Consider the following 20,582-nt stretch of genomic DNA (forward strand, 5'->3'; position numbering starts at 1 on the left):
AAGAGAGCGAGAGAGAGAAAGAGAGAGAGAAAGAGAGAGAGAGAGAAAGAGAGAGCGATCACATCTCTCTCTCTCCTTCTCTCTTCGCTCTCTCTCTCAACGATTCGGCGGAAACTTTTCAATATCAGGAATGAAAAAGTTGATGCCACGCTCGACTTCTTCAGGGTCGGATTGTTCGTCGCGTAGCTGGACCAATTTAGGGCAATGGATCAAGCGCGTGGAAAATAGCAGAAGCGGCCCTTCAGCAGTCGAACAGTCTCGAAAGTTTCCGCCTTCCGGGAGATCGCGTTCGGATAGCCTCCGCTGATTGAGTTCGTTCGCGAGTGCATTAATCCGCCCATTTATCGAATTTTCCCGTTAAATGTTAATTATGCTTAATAGATCCTAAATTGCACCAAGCTGCAAGATAAAATTAGAAAGCTAAATAAAAGCTATAAAATCTGTGCACTTTAAAAGATGCTTTATTTAAGAATTCATATTGCTAAAAGAATCTGTCGATAAAATGAAGACGCTCGGAAAAATCAAGGAGATGCTCAAGTATTTTACACATTTTTAAATTATTAAAAAAAATTTTTTGATAAAAATAGATTATTTTTAAAGTAATAGATTTAACGGATTAGTTTTAAATATTAGTCATATATTTTTGTTAATTCTTCTTGATCTGATGAATCTGATTTACCTTGTTTAAGATCTTAGTTTTAATTTAAGGATGTCGTGTGAGACGAGAAATTATTTTTTTATTATCTTCTTGTTTAATCATTATTAATCTCATATGTTGATATGTGTCCACCAAGATACGTAATCCTCGTATCATCTCAATGCTGCCAGTCTATTTTGTCGTTTTGAAATTTATATTTATTCAAGCGCTGTGCTTTCTTATTCTTTCTCTCAAACTGCATAAAAGATATCACGTCCAATTATAAATCGTAGTCTATTTTAAAGCGCAAGGAAAATAATTTTTGAGCGCACACCGTGCTAAATTTGTCAGCGGAAACTCCGTTAACTGTATTTTACTCTTTCCTTTTCTTAAATATAAAAATGGATGTAATAAATATAAATATGTAGTTATTATCGGCGTTTAGCCGTTCCGTTTTTGCTCCTAAGTACAATTGTCGTAAGTGATTTATTTACAGCAAATTATATTTGAATTGAGTCATTACTCGATTGCACCTATCACACATAATTATTATAATTTATTTATTTATATAACATACTACTAATTTTAGATAGAGTAAGCGCGTATATCCGACAACTTACATTTCGCGGAGTAATCGTTAAAATAAATATTAATAAATAACGTTTGCTAACAAGATGTTTCGTTTTCTTTATGTTGCAGATGTTCGGCACGCCGAGGACGGGAGGGTGAACCGACGTTTTGTGATAAGATATAGACATAATGATGCCAGATCACGACGAAATACGTACTTCAAGAATGCCAATTTACGCTAGTGAAATTGTGGTGCAAAAAACTGTGAAATGCCACAAGTGCGATCAACGTCGGCGAGGGCTTCATCATCATCATCGCTTCGTCAAACGTCTTCGGCCGCTTCCGCTGCGAACTGCTGCTACAAAATGGACTGAGGATGTTAGCGATGACTTGCGGGGTTACGAGCTCTCGCGAAAATTTTCGCGACGGATCGCTCGATCGTTCGAGTAAATAAAATTGAAACAGAATAGAAAATTACGTCTCCGCGATCGACTGTTTCCCCCATTTCATTTTTGCTTTGTAAGCGGTAGTTGTTTGCTAAAGTAAACATAGAAATGCGTTTGACGAATGAGTTTTCAAAGTGCACCGCTCATTTCATGCAAGAGTGGTTCCTTACCAAAACTTTACTTCTTCGCTGCTCCGCAAGAATGATTTCGATTTCGTTGATTTCCGGACGGGATGGCATCAAGAAAAACCCAACATTACTTAATAGAGATTATTAGATTCTCACTTTTAATTGATGGGTACGGGTTTCCTACATTTAATCGTATTTAGTAAATAATTTATTCCATTATACATTATATGCATTACAGTGTTATGGAGAATATATTTAACATAAAATATTTATGATTTTCGCAAGACAATCCGGATCTTTAGGGATAATTCTTGCATTTGAACATTTTCGATCATCGATTTAATTTTAAGCGCGAATAAGTCTCGCCGCGTAGCGAGAGAATACATTTAATAATAAGGAATCCAAGAGAGGGAGGAAATATTCGAATGATGTATTGCTCAAACTAATTCTGCCACGATCCGTCTAGAGCAGCAATTTGCTATTAATAATAGCGATTGCGTCTCAAGATGCAGGAGTGCGCTTCGTCGAATCGGCACAGACGGTCAAAGATTTGTGTCGTAGGATCGGCAGAGCCGTAACCCCGCGTGTTTTCGATTCAGGTAGTATCTCCGAGGCCCTCGAAACGAGTGATTTAATCGGCGATAGGAATAATTTAGGCGTGCTTAAAGCTTCGGTAGCCTGTTCCCGCCGAGGACGTAGCTTTACCTCATCCAAAGGCCGGGGACACTCTCACGACTCCCTCGCGAAGGCTTCGAGGTCGAAGGAGGTATTGCGATCTTTCGACGTTGCGATCGATGGCATCCAAGTCAATGTACATTATCAATTTTAATTATCGCAAATCTGGCAAATTTAGGGAGATTGCGCTATTCTAAGATGCGCGATGCCCGCGACTGTGTGTGGGTAACTACGTATAATGAATACGTATATATACACACATATGCAAGAACACGGCGGTGAGTGAGAGGAGATGGGGGTAGTAGGAAAGGGACGATGAAGGGTTGAAAACTCGCCGACGTTTCGCTGTGCGTACAACGATCTCTGTCGTCTGTAAAAGTAACCTCATAGTGCTCTAAGGTGGTGCACGCTATCGTCCCACAGTGCGTTCCTTTTAAATTAGCGAATTAAACGCGGCGAAAGTGCGAGTAGTGTAACTGTAGTACAATGTGAAGAATTATATATTTTTCTTTTTTTTTTTTAATTTTCTTACGAGATCTATCGCGGATAGATCGTTGATACGATGCTCCAGATATGATCACCTGCCTTTAAAAGCTTACGTCAAATATATAGGAGATACATTAGCTCAGTTGCAATTAGAGGCGACCGTCTATAAGTAAGAAAAACGGCAGGAATTTTTTATATTTTTGCGTTACAACGGTAACGAGTTCGGTGAGGGTTAATTAGCAGAGAACGCAAAATTCCGCAAAAAGGATTAAAAATTTTGAAGTTGCACTTTGAAGGAGTGCTGAGCGCTAATCCCGCGTGCACTTTCAAAAGAATGCACTGTATATGCAAAAGAAATATAAATATATATTACATATACATATACATATACATATACATATATATATATATATATATATATATATATTGTACATGTAATTAAAATAATATAGAGGTGAGTACGAAAAAGCAGTCGCTCTAGCAGCGTTATATAAATATATATATATATATAAAATATAAATAAATAATTATATATGATATTATATATATAGAAAAATATTGAATATACTCTATAAGTATAAATATTATACGTTTCTCGCGCGCACTAGTGTTACGCATTATATATATATATATATAAAATACGTATTATATATATATATGTATATATATCATACATATACATATACATATATTACGTTTAAAATAAGCGTTAGAGGTACAACTAATATAAGTAAACCGCTACACACTATAGCACTAGGCGATGTAAAAGTGTAAATTTAATCTCGCCAATGAGCAATTAAACTTACTTAACTTTTACATCGAATCTTACTTGAATTCGCGACTTTAGCGTTGCGGTTTCAAATTGGCTGTATCGACTTTAGAAGAAATGGAGGGGACGGCAGAAAGAGAGAAAAAAATATATTCAGCCGAGAGCTGTACCGTTCACGACTCGTTGGTGCTTTTCCCTAGGTAAATATATTACTTTGTATCCTTCTTGTCGGCGGAACAATAATCGTTAATCGATGTCGCTGCTAAGTAAAATGGGCCGAGAGTGTCAGAATTTGTCGTTGAAATAAAAATCACGAGTGTCTCGAGGTTCTTCTCTCGCTATAGGAAAAGTCGAACACTTTCCAGTTGATTCCTACAGCGCCAAATTAAAATGTACTAAACATATTTCTTTGTAAGGGAAACGTTTATTCAAATTATTAACGAAACTTAATTTTAATTCGAATAATCAACGAAATTTCATCGAAAAGATTATACATCAATATATCGCGATCTATTCATTGATATATCAAGCTAAATATTGGAAGAGAGTTCAGGCATATTCCCGTATATTGTTCAATATACACTCGACGTACATTGTCACTGCAAGTGGTGCTGATCGCGTAGATGACTGCGACTGCGAAGTAGGCCCGAAAAGTTCTAGACCTGGGTGTGCAAATGCTTATTTTTGCTATCTTAGAGCTCTAGAGATCGTATACAGATTTCTAATGAGTCGGAAGGATTAGTATACCTCGTGATATATTCGCCGATCGTTGTGTATCGTCGATGATTTATTAACTTAGTGAATCGCGTGTGACGTGGCAGTGGCGCCTAGAACTTCTCGGAGTCATCCCGCGAACTCGGATGGAAAGTCGCGCTTTCTGACACTGTCGGTCTTGCGGCTAGGAGATCGTCGTCCATAACGTTCTCGAGTCTGTGACCTGTGTGTTTGTAGAAGAAACTCAAGCGAGAGAACCTGTCAGGTCTGAGAACGCCTCTTCCGTGAGATCAAAGGGAGCTTTAGACGAATTCGTGAAATATTTGTATCGAGGTGTCCCGATGTAACGATTAAATACGTGAAAATCTCGGTGCCACAGGTGTGTTTGATGAACATTCTTGAACGATTCCTCCCAAGCGAATTTCTCTCGAGATCGAGCGATTTGCCAGGCGTGTGCTCTAGGCGCTTGAAACGGAGAAGCGACTTTCGTCGACTCAGTAAACCGCAAATTCGAGCTTACAGATAATTAGTTGATAGCGCGGTGATGTTTTTACCAATCTTACGGATAAATCGCGTTGTGCAATGACGAGCTGTAGTTGATGTTTTAGCCAGGAAACTAGTTCCCGTGACAGTCTCGCCGAGAGTTTTAACTCTTGACCGCGGTTTCTCTGCGGTGAGCGATTCATTCCATTCGCTCTCTACACGATGCTCCTACACGGCGATGTAAATTACTTAGCGAAAGAAAGATTATGTCGCGAGTGAATAGACTGTGCGCAGTTCTGCGAGGAGGTGCGCTTATATGGACTAAATCCACCCGTTCGAATCCACCGTGCTCCGAATTTGTCTTCTCCGTAATCACGACGCATTGATAAATTCGATCGAGGAATTAATAGAAAATTAAGGGAAAAATTCAATTAAAGGGGTATAAATGCCAAAGGACAATTTCCGAATATTAATGAACTTCAAACGTGCCGACAAAATGTAATTGTTACATATGACGGTTACACCAGGAAGCATAATGGATTCGAAGACGCGGATGCCGTAAGAAACGTTCGTTAGATCGTCGATTTGATGTAGATATACGATTGTTGACATTGCGAGAGATTTCTGACGCATCTCCGTCGCCTGAGAACGGTACGGAATCGGGGTATCGTAAGTTAATCGCGGCAGGAGCGATATGTGGTCAATTCTATCGACAAATATGATTAAGCTTAGAGAATACCTATATGTGTGCGTGCGTCGATACCGACACGGATCCCGTTCATTGAGACTTACCGCCTATGCGTGCACGCGGATCGGCCTGAACGACTAACAATGGCCAACGATTCGAGAAATACGCAGGAAAATCAGGCACTTTTCTACGTGCAATTTTTCAAAGCAATTCCTTTTTTCATCAACACGATGTCGCTAATACGGAGTTACATTTATTCGAAGCATGAACCGATCGTTTCCAGGCAATACTATACGATTGGAGTGCAATGATTTTAGAGATTTATTACTGTTGAAATTACAGTAAAGAAAAAAAGTTAAATAATCATTGGATATCGATGTTAGTCGCGTCGGCTACTCTTAATCGTTTACAAGCGTTTTCATTAAGACGAACAGAAACATGAAATACGAGCTTTTCGTTTTGTAAGTGTGTACGAAGTTTACTCGTAAGTGTTCATAACGTAATTACCGTAATTATCACTTAGGGACGGAGCTGTTTACATGCAAAACACGTGTGACACTGGAGATAAGTGGTTTCTGTTTTCGTCATCAAATGTGAAATGTGAAAGCAGTAAACGAATAGATTATTTTAAGACGAAGATTCTAAACGGCAAAAATGCACAATTTATTGCGGAAAATTGGTGTCATTGTAGATTACTAATAGATTACAATTTCTCCGAGATGTGTTTTGAATTTTTCTTTTTATCTCGAAATAATGTTTCCAACATTCGAATGCTTTCAATTTTGTATAAGGAAAACTCTGTTTTTATTTAGTAGTTTTAAGTAGAAGGATCATATTGTGCATGCATATATATTTCTGCGCTCGCAAACCGACAATTTTTGTAAAAAGCGCGAAATCTCTAGTGAAGTTGAAGAACATGTATGCGCTGGAATCAAATAAACGATTTTTTTCTTCCGAAATCGACTCAATTATTGAAAACGGAAATGCGCTACGCTACGCTGCGATCGTATAATCGTATTTAAAAAAAGGGAGAGAAAAAAACGGAGAAGCGAATTCACTCTCTATGTCACACGAGCGTACTTGATTTCTGAAATGGATTTTAAAGAATCGTTAAAATGTATTAGTTCCGTATGTAACCGGTTCCCAAGCACGATTTTGTCACCGAAGACGAATCGAATGTAAGCGGAAGTGGAACTTTTTGGGGAACGCTGTACTCGCGTCTCACGCACTTCGACAGCCGCGCACCAGAAACGAATTTTTTAGGAGAAACTATTATAGCTCGTGTATCCGTCCACTGAATATAGAGTACGTGAAAAAAATTTTCGACATTGTTGCACACACGCATACGCAGAGCGCGACTTTCAGTGAGACAGTTTGGCGTATGATAGTGTCGACAATGCAGCCCGAGGAAGCGGCAAGTTTTTCGACGTAATCCGCAGCGTAATCCACGCAAGCCTGGCTTCACAATTATTTGCTAACATCCACTAAATAGAGTTGCTAATTAGTTGAAAACTTATTAATATATTATTATGTTTTTTTTATAGATTTACATATGTAGATCTTTATTGAAAGATTCAGTACTACTATCTTCTCTATCCAGTTGCTCAATTAAATTTTTTATAAGAACTTGTTAAAGATAATTTAGATACGACTCTTTCAGTTTTAAAATTGATTTTATAATGACTCGGAAAACGGTTTGCACTTCTCCTGCTCTGAACTTTTTAATTAAGTATTATTTCATTGTGTCAGTGTCAAATTAAACAAACAAATTAAATAAACTTGGAAAAAGAGAAGTTAAAAATGCCTTTCGAGATTTGTTCTTCATGATTATTTTTGCTGCGATATAAACGTGAAACCAGTGCTTGTTATGTATCTTCGATACCTGAGTTCCTTAAAGATTGCAAAGAGAGCCGCACGGCAATTTTGAGAATATCGCATGCTCGATGTGCAAATCGCGCACTGCTACCGGCGACTTGCTCAGAACACCGGCGCGATTCTTCTCATCGAATAAACGTTATACGTAACGCGTCCGCGATACCAAGATGAGGATTGCGACTCGATGTAAGTGTCATAAGCCATCTGATTTATGTCGCGAAGAAGTTCCTTGAAAAAGGTCTCTAAGCGAAATATCTTAGACAAATCGATCGGTATACAAAAGCGATCAAGTGCGGAAAAGATTTACGACTCTTGTGCATAACATTTTTTGAAGAAAAAAAGCTTCAACCGAATTTTTTACAAAAGTGTTTCTCTCACAAGCGAAGTTTGTTCCCAAGAAGAAAAAAATCGACTTGAGCAGACTTCTCGCAAGAAGTCTATTTCGGACTTGTCTGTTTTATATAGCGACCTATATAAATGTAATATTACCTAGTGACATGTATATGAAGGTGTTTATGGAAACGAGGATGCATCTTGGCTGATAATTATGTCGCCAATATTAGTAACGCGATAAGAGGAGAGAGAGAGAGAGAGAGAGAGAGAGAGAGAGAGAGAGAGAGTGAAGAAATGGGAAAGCGGACGTCTGCCGTTTCCGGATCGAGAGATCGCAATTCGCCTCGATTGGCGATCCGGAAGCAATCACAATTGAGCGGTCCAGCTGCAGCTGGAAATATGTATGAAGTGTGTCTTGCGGATGCTGGACATTTGTTTCCTAGCGCGAGAAATGTCTCCCGTGCGCACTATATTTCTTCTGTTGTCTCTTTATTTCTTTTTCGAGAACTTTCACACGCAGCTTCGCCGCGAGGCGACGGAGAGCAATGACACGTCGATGGTTTAATCGTTAATTCTTGTAGTTCTATTATAATATATTATTATTATTTTTCTCTTTTCAGATATACGCGCATGTTTAAGCACATATGTTTGATGATATGTATAAGATATGTAGACATATATTTAAAACTTGAGTTATATATTTAACATGAGTACTATTTAATATATGATTCAAGCTTATAATAAACGGGTTGTATAGAAGACTATCGTGTTCCTTCCCTGAGATTTCCCCAACGATGCTATTTCCCTAGAAAAAATTTATGAACCTCAACGTTTTCCTGACCAAATCTTTAATACCAATTGTCATTGCGGGAATTTAATCTGCTGTGAATATCAATCAAAATATTCACAAAAGAATGATATAAACTTATTTAATATGTAGAGAAAGAGAGATATTTAATGCATATTTTTTGTACAATAGTAAATATAATATAAAAAAAGTGTGCAATCGGATTTGATTAGAAACGTTAGAAACGTTAATACGTTTCTTCGAATACAAAGAATTTCGTCACAAAATGAAGATTTAATCATTGTGTCATGCCATGTCTGCGAAGACAAATGTTACTAGCATAATGATACTTGTTAACGTTCCGAAATTTCGAATGAGCCTTTTTTTCTGAGCTTAAGAATCGAGCGCGGAGGTATTATACGAGAAAGGAAATAGAGACCACTTTTTTTACGCATGGGCGTATATATATTTTGCCAAAGAACCGTTAATCAATGTCAAAGAGAAGAATGGCGCATTGTAGTATCATCTAAAAGAGGGAAGGTAAGAGGCGCGATGATAGGGATAGGAAGAAAGACTTAAAATAAAACTTCTGAATACTAACGCGGATCTTTGCAACCCTTCATTTCTTCCTAATGGTTCTAAGCTAGTTTAGTACAATGTGAGTATTAATAATCGTTTGAGTATTTCAAATTTATAATCCTAAAAATACGCGGAAAATGCTTCCAGATTTCAAAATTTACTAAGAAATACAAGTATTAAATAAATGGCAATGAAATTAAATATAAAATAAAATTGTACGTGCTATAATCATCGATATGTATCGATAAGGTATTATTCAATTCTAAAAGAAGACGCGAATGATAGTACGCGAAATGTTTCAAGAGTGAAAGATAATTTTTATACCGCAGGTCATTGCAAGTTATATTTGGAGGCATGTTCATGTCATGATATCTTAATCAACCGAGAATTATTTAGTTCACCATGGTTCAAAAGTCCAATAGTTCTTCATTAAAATTTACTTACGGCACCTAATATAGCGAATTAAACCATTATTGAATTCCAGCGGAATTATTTCAAATATTGCAATAAAGGCTTCTCATGGATTCTCTTCTGGAATCTATTATTGAGCACAGTCAAAGAATGTCACTTTATCACGGAAATCATTCTTGATATTGCGCAATCGACGATTGACGATCAACGTGCTGGACGAAAATAATCACTAATCGTATTTTACATACAATCAGCGCAATATCAATCGCATTTAATTGGACGTTATATTATAGGCATTAATATAGCTTTGTTTAAATGTTATACGATAAAACTATACAATCAGTAATCAGCAGCCGCATGTTACACGATAACTGACAAATATACATACTATTGAAAAACGTCTCGACATGATTAAAAAATATATCTTTACCTTTATATTTTTGATTTGTATTATTAAAAAGTACTTTTGAAGAATTTGTATAAAATTGAATAAAATTCTGACATAACAGAGAAAGATGTATGCAGCCGAAACATTCAAGGATGAAACTTTATATTATTTTTTTAATATCGCCTACTCATTCATATTAATAGGAAATGTTCCATAAATGACTTAACAAAATTGACTTTCCCGACGAAGTCTAAACGAAAACTAAAATGCCAATTCCCTTTTTCGAAGTCGAAATTATGGAATTGGCATCGAAAAAACGTTGATATTACAATATAAAAAGAAAGGCGTCCACAGAAGCGGGAATCTGGCAAGAAATGAATCCTACGAGCGAGAGGAAGAGAGACAGAAAGGGAAGAAACACTGAAAAAGAAAGAGAACCAGAGTGCACGATTTCTTTTGATTTAATTAGGGGAGAAAACGGAAGACGGAGAGCGAAAGAGAGAGAAAGAGAGCTGCATGATTCGCGGCCGGGTGACGCGTGTGTGCCACGGCAATATGGCGTGGTCGCCCTTCCTCCCCCCTCGACCGTGGAAATTCTTAATTAAATTCTCGCCGCTTCCTCGCGCCAGGAGCAGACCGAAGAGGCCGCGTGCTGGAAGGAAGACTCCATCGGAGTTTTTTCCATTCGTCCTACGAGTCCTGCGAATCGAGGAAAGACCAGTGAGCCAATCCACCCCGTTCCTCCATCCAACCCCTCCTGTCCTGGCCCACTACTTGGGAACTTCAGATTGCGTTTGGTCCTCTTGAGGCAAAGTCTTCTCGTCGCAAAGTGAGCTTTATTCTAATCTGCTGCCACCGCGCGAGCAACGCGAAATAATTAAGCTCGACCATAGGCGCTGCTCTCCTGGATATATCTCGATCTCCCCATATTCCTTTTTCCGTTTCTTGCTTTATTTAGACCTGGCGCCGGCTTGCTTCCGCGAAACGTTGCTCGCCCCGTCGGTTCTGCATCACGAATCCGCTTAACTCTATTGCGCCGCGTTCTTTCAACGAAAGCAATTGAATGAATATGAAGGAGCGTGAGAGATATTTAGAAAATGTACAAGTAAAATAAGGAACATGTGCGTTTCTTGATTACTTTGTATGTAGAGTTTAATATTGTATATAGAATTTATCTTTGGATTTTCCACGAAAGGATAAATTGTGATTTAACTGGAAGGCCGAATTTGTTATTTGCAACGCAGAAAATTTTGATGTGGTGAGCTTTATAGGAATGATAAAATACACATTAATATTGATTCATTTAATTTCTACTGTAACATATTCAAGTAGAAAACTGTGCAATAAGTATTAGAATTTATTTAATAAATGATTGTAATAATTGTGTTGCTCACCACAAATATAATAAGATGACTTCCTCATAGATGAATAATGAAAACAATGTTACAGTTTTCTTAGCAAAATAGTTAGGTCATTAATGAAGTAACTCACTGTTATGTAATGTATCAGTACAAAATCTGGAAGAAAAATTATAATATAATTATAATTGCAAACACATATACATATATGATGCTGTCTCGTATTGAAATATAGAATTTGTTTTATTACGTGCAATTATTACAAGTTACAATGTATGATGCAAATACAAGTGCCTGTGTTAGATTTTCGAGCGACGTTTTCCTGTTTCTATGTGTTGCGGGATTCAAATAAAACTTCGATATCTCGCTCACGATATCATCTCGTATGCATATATCTATATATCATCGTAGTTGACTGCTGAGCTTTGGCAAGACTCAGCCATCGGATACGGTGGCTGCCTTCTGGCAAAACCAGCGGTTTCGATATAAAACGCACAGTTGCACGAAGAATTGCAACATTTCTCAAAACGTTTCCCTAAATATGGGAAAGAACTCTTCTTGCATGATTAAATACCGATTTGTGATAATTTACGCATTAATTCACCGAATAAGCATTTATCGAAACTTAATGACGCGCTTGACTTTTATCGCGCAATTTTGTATAATAAGAGAAGCAAATTAGCAGAGTTTTGCAGAGTTTCCAATCGCTATTTTAAGAAATTTTACATTAGTACATAAACTTACTTTTGTCAAAATATTCAATTATTAACGTTCCTATTAATATTTGTCACAGTCTAAGTTTTTCCAAAAAAAGTAATATGTTTCATATACATAATTATTATATGAGACATTTTTTATATATGTATTAAAAAAGAGATAATTCTAGAAAATAAAAACTTGAGACAAAAAAATTAAATTGTGATTTTATTTTTTTACTTTCTAAATGTGTCATATAAAATTATTGGATTAAAGAAATAACGTGAATAAGGAATTAAGTCATACGTTATAAGTAGCATTCAAGTATTTTACTTCTGAAATGTCCAATGTGTCTGTACAAATTTACAAGCGTAAGCGTATAATACACAAACAAGCTGTTTAATTAAAAATTTGTTTGGCACTTCTAAAAATTACTCGATATACAAATGACGAAATGTAAACTTTGCGTTGATATCTTTCTTGCTTTAATTTCAAAGAAGTGTATAAATGTACATCGTGCGTTATTTTTCATGTCGTTCTATTCTTAAAATTTATTATTTTCAAGTTTATCACGTTTATTATTAACTTGTGTAAATTATCATGCTCAGTTATCGGGCACGTCGAAGGAATTGAGCAAAGTGTAACATTCGGATGTAAGGTACAACTTAATGTCGATAAACAATATGTATGTACGCATGTAAGTATAGTGGCAATTTGTACTAAAATTGGTGTGATTAATCTCGCATTTTTGGTACTTTCGAATAGACAATAGTCGATTTCTACATCATTATTATTAAAACGTTGTTGAACGAGGAAAGAGGAAGAAAGCACCATGGTAAGATAACACGAAGTAAAGTATTTATCAGTGAACTTATCATCTCGGAGGGGATATCGGCGGGGAATTGCGCAAACATATCCCGGGGGCACGCGAGCGAACAGACGGGTAACTGAATACGATGAGTAAAATTATGTGCAAACATCTCGTATGACAACATCAAATACTCGAGAAAAAGAGTTGGCGTTCTACGCGAAAGTATCAATATGCATAAGGGCCCAGATCTGGCCCGAGCCACCCTACAGATAAATGTAACGATTCATGAATTATGAATCGCTTACGCTTGAAGAACAGTATGTTTTCTCATGGCAATGTTCTCATCGGCGAAAAGACGAAAGTAAGCTCAGTATCGCGAATTAATGAATATTTTGCCGTGATTATTATTATTATCGCGTGCCAATGTTTCCCGAGGGGGATAATTAAAAGATTCGTTGATTCAAGAGCTTTTGCGTGTGCTCTTTGCTAGTCTAATTTTGTGCATGTGGTTTTATAAGAAAAAAACTATTTTCTTTTCCCTCTTTTTTTATTACTATATATTGCTATATATTTTTCAAAGAAAATTATAGAAACAGAAAATTATAAAAATGAAGAAACTAAAACCAATTGTTTATTATATTTGAATTTTCTAAACACGAGTTCTGGTTTACATTTTTGTGTTTAGAGTTTTTCTAATAAAAATATATGTATGTATAGTATGTATAAAATCTGTTTTAGAATTATAGAATTATGTGATGTTTTATTATAAAATCACACAGAATGAAGAGATATGCGAGAGAGATGATGTGAAAGCAAAATTAAATATATACTTTAGAAAAATATAAACAAAATATAGACAAAATGCGAGTAAATAAAAAAGTATATAAATTAATTATGTTTTTGATTGTATGTTTTTAATCCTTTGGTTTCAAAAACTTATTGTTCTCATTTAGACATCGATAAATCGTAAAATAAATATATATTAATGCTCATTGTATCATCTTCATACATAAATTTTATTTTTCTATTTTAATACTTAATAAACTTTAATTGACAATGAATATATTTTAATGGGGGCATTATAACGTTTTTATTAAGTATGATAAAAAATTTTCATCAACACATTTCTCTTCTTCCATTCGTGAACAGAAAATTCAGATAATCCTTTAAAAATAAACACAACTTTAATATTTTTAATTGAATATCATGAAAACAATCTTACGCTTCCTTTATAATATGTAATAACATTAATATTCTAAATAAAAAATGATTACTTGTTCCAAGTATATAGATTTTTTATGAATAATGAGATCTTTCTTACTTATATTTTCTAGAAGCGTTTTGTTTGCACTTCTCTAAAATATGTTGATTATAATTAGTAAATACTGACTTGTTATCCATTGTCGGTAAATTAATATACGAAATGTATATGTCTGTAATATCTGTTATACATGTTCTTACATTTTTTTCAATATTGAATTTTAAATATTAATTATATTATTTACTTATGTATTTTTATAAATACCAAGTGATGTTATATAGCGAGTTACCAACAAAATTTTTTAATAAATTTCTATTGATAAGCACTTGTATGAAACTGTATTTTATCAACAGCGAATAAAACAGGAATCTTCTGTATTATCAAGTTTTAACGTGAGATGTAGGCAATAATTAAATCAATTTAACAATAATTTTATTTAAAAACCATGTATAAATTACGTAAGGCTACAGTTGATGCTTCAAATGCTTTCAAAATTCTTTCTTTTTTTTTTACTTGAAAGACGAAAAATAATAGAAAATGTTCTGAAGCGTTTGACATGATAACCAGACCTTATTAGAATAATGTGGCTATATTTCAATGTTGTAATATTTTTCAATATTACAACATAAGAAAGTTAAATGTTTCATAATCGGTTATTGTCATATAATGTATTTTTGCATTATTAATGTATAGAATATATGACGGTGAAATAAGATATCGATGCCTTCATTAGCTGCAATTAAAAATACGCCTTTTGTTGTATTATCTGTATGAAATATGTTGTGTATATATAAAAATATATCATGTTACGTATACTGAAATTTATGACATATATTGTTTTACCTTAGTGAAACATTCCATAGATGATATGACTATTCCTCTTATATTTAAGATAAATGGCTTGTTGTTCCTTTGCAAAAGGAATAATATCAATTTTTGTGTTTGTAAGGGTGCTATATACCATTCAGTGTTGTACCTATTAAATAATAAAAACAAATTATTAGTTAGTAGAGAAGGCAGGGGGTCTACCACACTTCAAAAAAGTGTACACCTATTGCCGAAAACGGTAATAAGTTCCGCATTTCTGCAGTTATTACCTTTGTTTTCTATATTGCCCAAATATTGCTTTTATTACCATTATTAATTAAGTATTACCGTTACATTGCCGTTATTGCCAAATATTGTGCATATATTTCCTTATTTCTGAAGCTATTGCTTTCTATTTTCAAGAAAAAGAGAGTTAGAAAAGTATGAAAATTTGCATTTTAAATATGAAAGAATCAAAATTTAAAAATTTATTAGTCCTTAGAATGGAGCAAACACAAAATAACATAAAATAAAATATTATAATAACATATATAATAACATAACATATTTTATGTTATTATATATGTTATTATAATTTTTTATTTTATGTTATGTGTTTTACATTAAATATTAATATTTCCGAATATTAATATTTAATGTAAAAAATTGTGGTTTGATATTATAAAAGAAATATTATTTCTTTAACATAAAATATGTTATGTTATTATATATGTATGTTATTATAATATTTTATTTTATATTATGTTATATAATATTTTATTTTATGTTATGTTATGTTATATTATAATATTTTATGTTATGTGTTTTACATTAAATATTAATATTTCCGAATATTAATATTTAATGTAAAAAATTTTGGTTTGTTATTATAAAAGAAATATTATTTCTTTAACATAAAATATGTTATGTTATTATATATGTTATTATAATATTTTATTTTATGTTATTTTGTGTTTGCTCCATTCTAAGGACTAATAAATTTTTAAATTTTGATTCTTTCATATTTAAAATGCAAATTTTCATACTCTTCTAACTCCCTTTTTCTTGAAAATAGAAAGCAATAGCTTCAGAAATAAGGAAAGATATGCACAATATTTGGCAATAACGGCAATGTAACGGTAATACTTAATTAATAACGGTAATAAAAGCAATATTTGGGCAATATAGGAAGCAAAGGTAATAACTGCAGAAATGTGCCAGTCGCGACAGAATGTGTCGTAGAATCCTAAATCTTTTGTAGGAATCAGGTTTTATGTATACATTCATGGAGATCACCTTTTTTACTGTGACAGTTATACAATATAAGTAAAATATGGTTAAATATTAAATATTAAAATAATATCTGATTATTTACCCATTTTGACAAGAGAGAACACCAAACTCTTACTAAAACTGAACTCAACTCACTTATTTGAACTCAATTTATCAAGAAATTATTAAGCACTAGTTGCGAACTATAGTAAGCACAGAAATGATAGTGAGGATATTTGCGCGCCGGCTCGTGCTTGTTTAGCTATTTCTATTGTATTGCTTATTTATTTCCTGTTTATTTCCTCTATTGCTGCTTTATTATACACTATTATTTTTTATTTCCGTCTACTGCCTACTATTGCTTTTTTGCCCAATATTGCCGCTTATTTCCCAATATTGTGTAGTTATTTTCTTGTTATTGTTATGTATTGCTCAAAATTTGTACACCTATTGCCGAGTGCGGTAGACCCCTTGAGAGAAGGTATAAACAATTAAGGAAATTTAAAGAGATATACATTAGTAATTTCCAAGTTATATTATTAGGGGTGTGCACAAATTTTAGTCTTTTTAAACATTTTCTTTTGTTTGCATATAATATAAGTAATACAAATCCATTTTCAAAATATTTTTCCTTTTTTTTTCTATAACCTCATTATCTATAACCGTCTGCCATCTTTCTGGTTTCAAGTTTCGGATTTCCTTGCGAAAAAAACACATTGAGCAATAAAGTTGTTGAATTTTTATAACTCTGCTCATCTCAAAAGCGCTGTCCGAGATATGTGTGTGTACGTGCGTGCGTGCGTGTGCGTGTGTGCGTGTGTGTGTGTGTGTGTGAGTCACATGAAAATATCTTACACGGTAGTAAATACGTGGTTATTGTGATCCGTAATTTCTTGTCCCGTACTGTTAGCCAAGAACATACATATAACAATCATCAATACTACACCAAAATGTATAACAACTTTTTGTATATTGAAATCAGTCGAGGTAGTCCAAACAATCTATAACATATTTTTATTAATTGATGCACATCTTCAAGAATCAATCATTTTATGAAATTAAAGAAATTGTAAATATATATTACAAAAATATAACAAAAAATAATCCTAATTCCATACCTAATTCCGTATCTCTTTTAATGAAAAATTTATTAGTGCGAAATTCTCGGATTATGATTCGAACACGCATGTACTATATGATTTTTCTTTTCAAGCATGGATTTTTTTAATTAGAGTGTTACAAATACATTGACGTCATACATATGCTATTTATCAATCATATATTTAAAACTGCAAAACACTCACCCCAAAAAGATTCAAGCTTAAACAACATACCGAACTAATTATTGACAAGAATACTGATCCTTCTATGCTGTTCAGTAAATCTTCGGAAAATCTACAAAAGAATCAAATATTGTTACATATATTTATAACATATAAATACTGTTGCATAAATATTAACTTCATAGCTTTGCGATGCATGTCGATGGCATAAATCATTTCTTTATAAATCATAAGATCGTTTTCCAGGAAAATTTTTTCCAGTGTTATTGCTTGCTTAATGCGGTAACTGTAAACAATATTTCTGCTCTAATCGTGCAGTTATTCTAAATTAAATTAAAGTAAATTCAAATAAAAATATAAAAATATTGTATTAATGATTGCTACGTATACATTTTTTCATAGATATATATATTTCTATACTTATTTCCTCACCTGGCAATTCTAAACATACCACAGATATGTTTAAAATATGCACAGTATATCAATCCTATCGCTGTTAGTCCACTTCCTGCTATACAAGTAGCTGCATCTATGTGCAGCAAAATCAAATAGAAATATTTCTCTTGATCAATAAAATATTCCGTTGTGAGTTGTATCATGCCATGTTGAGAATTATTTAAGATCAGAAAAATATCAATAATTCGTACCCAAATTGGTAACGATAGAAATATAACTATTGAGCCCATAGTAAGCACTAAGAACGTTCAAAAAAAGATAATTATTTTACTATCTTTTAAATTACGGGATACTGCGTTATGAAAACTTTGAAATTTCTTTAACCATTTCCTTGGGAAGAAAATGTAACACTTTTAGCAATTAACTATTACATATGTGCTTTTCATTACTATACTTTAATCATACTTTAATAAAATATAAAAATTGAGATAAAACTTTTATGTATAATGTTTTACTAAGAAGTTTTTATGTAAAAGAAAGAAAAATATTATTGGAAGTGTAATGGAAGTATATATATACTTCTGTTACAAGTGTTTTATCTTTAATAATATCATATTCTAATAAAAGTATAATAATAAATAATCCTAAAGCTAAATAAAGAATCTAATCGCTAACAATGTAATATAGTTTTTATCACAATTTTAATATATTCAGTTACCCGCAATCTAATGTTAACAAATATCTTACAACTAATATTTGCTGTTAGACGTTTCGCGTTTCTTCCGTATGTTTCCATAATAGCAATTTCATTTTCGTCTTTCAATTTATTATAGATATCTTGAAGTTGATCCAATAAATATCTAATCTATTAATAATATATTACGTCATTTATCATTACAAAGTTTGAAAACAATTATCAGTTACAAAACTTCATTTATTACGTGTATTTACTTAAACAAATAATAGGTTAACTTACTGTAGAGATATTACTCCAGAACGAGTTATACTGAATAATGGAAACAAAATAAACCGATACACTTGAAAGAACTGTTATAATAAAGTCAGGAGTACATTCTGCAGTTAGAAAGGATAAAAGCTGCAATCATTAAATTTCTTACATTGGCATAGCTATCTGTATCTACATATTCAAAAAATGCAAGGATGAAACAAATTCTTTTCATGGATAATAATATTGTTTAAAAATTCTTAACTGCAATATTGCAATTTAATATAAAAGATAGAAGTCATCGGTTGCCATAATGCCAAAGGCAATCAGAAATAGGAATCCATTGACGTAGAAATCCAATGAAAACGGCCTAGTCACAATAATGTCAATGCAGTTTTGATGCTATATTGACATGACTGTAGCATCAAAACTGCAGTTTGTTTTCACTGAGAATACACGTCAACTTATTATGTAATAAAAATCTGGTCCCATAATAATCTGCTCGTACTTGAAATATAATAATACTGTTCAAAAGACTGTTGAATACGAATAATTGAACAAGTCTTGATTGTTGATAGGGCCATAGGCCAACTGCGAGCAACAGAATGCGGTTCAGATTAAAATACTTGGTTTTAATACAGATCATGCTGCGACCATTGAGATGTGTTTGACTGCAGTTGCTGTTAGTTGATTAAAATTCGTTCACTCCCTGCCAAAGGATTGACGGAATACTTTAGAATTTATTTCTAATATATATACCTTGATAAAATTTGAAATAATTTCATATAATGTGTGTATAATTTGACATAATGTGGTATAATTTAATTTAATACATATAAATGTATCGCAAAGCACAACATGAAATATCATCATGAGGTCACTCGGTTCATAATATAACACTTTCTGGAAAAGGTGTATAGCCAAACGATCGATTCGACACTATAGCATAAATTTTTCAAGTATGTTCGTTTCTATAGAGAAATACGCATAAAAGGGTCGCCCACCACACAAACTACGCAGGCGCGTCCGCTGCCCTTCGCGGCGACTCCTTTCAATGTGCTTCAGTCTGGTGCGTGCACTCGTAAGTGACGGTTGAGTTACTGGAAGAAGTATTAGATGTTCGGCTTGAAACATCAAGTGCAATGGTCAGTTTATTGGTGAAATATATAATGCTATTGTTCAATAAAAATAGCTGTGTTGCATATACATTTTTATTGTTATAACGTACGTTCTTTTAAATTTTTATCGCATATTATGGTGAGCTTCATCCTACAAGTTGTAAGTAATATTCTGTGTTCTATTAAATCTAATATGTAATTGTGCTCTACAGCGTGCGCGATATTAATAAACATCGAGCAGTATTCATAAAATTTAGCTACTAATGAAAATTCGCGCAAAAAAGCACTCTATTTCAAAACTGTAGATCTATTATTATGTTTACTTCTTCATACGATATATTAGTCTCTTGAGAAGAATTGTTCATATTTGAATTTATATATTATCATCAACTGAGCATTATTATAGCATTATTGTCAGTAAGATATAAATATAGTGATTTGACGTGTTTCAATACGTGTGTATCACACAAGTATAAAAATAACTGAGACTTAAAATTCTTCTTTTTATTATATTTGAGCATATTTAAAATTTTGTTGTATTGCATTCTTTCAACATGATATTATCTAATTTCGTTGACTTCTTCATTTCTAATGATGTATTTTGTATAATTATATGCATATACACACAAAAGCGCGATGCTGGTTCTTAAACAAATGTATAGATT

The 20,582-nt window shown here is 33.4% G+C and overlaps 3 protein-coding genes across 9 annotated transcripts in view; 2 read left to right on the forward strand and 1 right to left on the reverse strand.

Annotated features, from left to right (window-relative positions):
* LOC105279112 (forkhead box protein O) overlaps window positions 1–6,555 on the forward strand; it is a 152,591-nt gene extending 146,036 nt beyond the window's left edge. The window contains exon 8 of the transcript XR_002193254.2: window positions 1,337–6,555. The gene's annotated coding sequence lies outside the window, so the exon portion shown is untranslated. The remainder of the gene's footprint in view (window positions 1–1,336) is intronic.
* LOC105279110 lies at window positions 6,377–19,598 on the reverse strand. Of its 7 annotated transcripts, XR_893872.3 has the most exons (10): window positions 19,308–19,598; window positions 18,830–18,949; window positions 18,601–18,718; window positions 17,890–18,151; window positions 17,636–17,758; window positions 17,479–17,569; window positions 17,030–17,175; window positions 14,939–15,071; window positions 11,364–11,486; window positions 6,377–11,232 (listed from the first exon to the last, which is right to left on the reverse strand). XR_893872.3 is itself a non-coding variant. In XM_011338679.3 (9 exons), exons 1-9 carry the CDS (start codon window positions 19,443–19,445, stop codon window positions 11,475–11,477), a joined length of 1,143 nt encoding a protein of 380 aa, XP_011336981.1. In that variant the 5' UTR covers window positions 19,446–19,598; the 3' UTR covers window positions 6,377–11,474. The 7 variants fall into 7 exon arrangements, 6 of the variants coding, with proteins under 6 accessions (XP_011336981.1, XP_019887125.1, XP_019887123.1 ...); XM_011338679.3 differs by having other exon boundaries at window positions 6,377–11,486; XM_020031566.2 differs by lacking the exons at window positions 6,377–11,232; window positions 11,364–11,486 and adding an exon at window positions 13,447–14,828 and having other exon boundaries at window positions 18,830–18,927.
* Window positions 19,599–19,970: 372 nt separating this feature from the next.
* The window catches only part of LOC105287192, a 187,923-nt gene continuing 187,311 nt past the window's right edge, over window positions 19,971–20,582 (forward strand). The window contains exon 1 of the mRNA XM_026970261.1: window positions 19,971–20,077. The gene's annotated coding sequence lies outside the window, so the exon portion shown is untranslated. The remainder of the gene's footprint in view (window positions 20,078–20,582) is intronic.

Source organism: Ooceraea biroi, chromosome 6, assembly GCF_003672135.1.
Source record: "Ooceraea biroi isolate clonal line C1 chromosome 6, Obir_v5.4, whole genome shotgun sequence".
Lineage (NCBI taxonomy): Eukaryota > Metazoa > Arthropoda > Insecta > Hymenoptera > Formicidae > Ooceraea > Ooceraea biroi.

Bases quoted from the DNA above. Each gene is read 5' to 3' on its own strand.
- LOC105279110 (XM_011338677.3), bottom strand. From the start codon at position 19,445: ATGATCTGTATTAAAACCAAGTATTTTAATCTGAACCGCATTCTGTTG. The intron at 17,759-17,889 runs GTGAGGAAATAA...CGATTAGAGCAG, and splicing joins GGTATGTTTAGAATTGCCAG to AAATATTGTTTACAGTTACC. The intron at 17,176-17,478 runs GTGAGTGTTTTG...AATATGTTATAG, and splicing joins TAAGCTTGAATCTTTTTGGG to ATTGTTTGGACTACCTCGAC.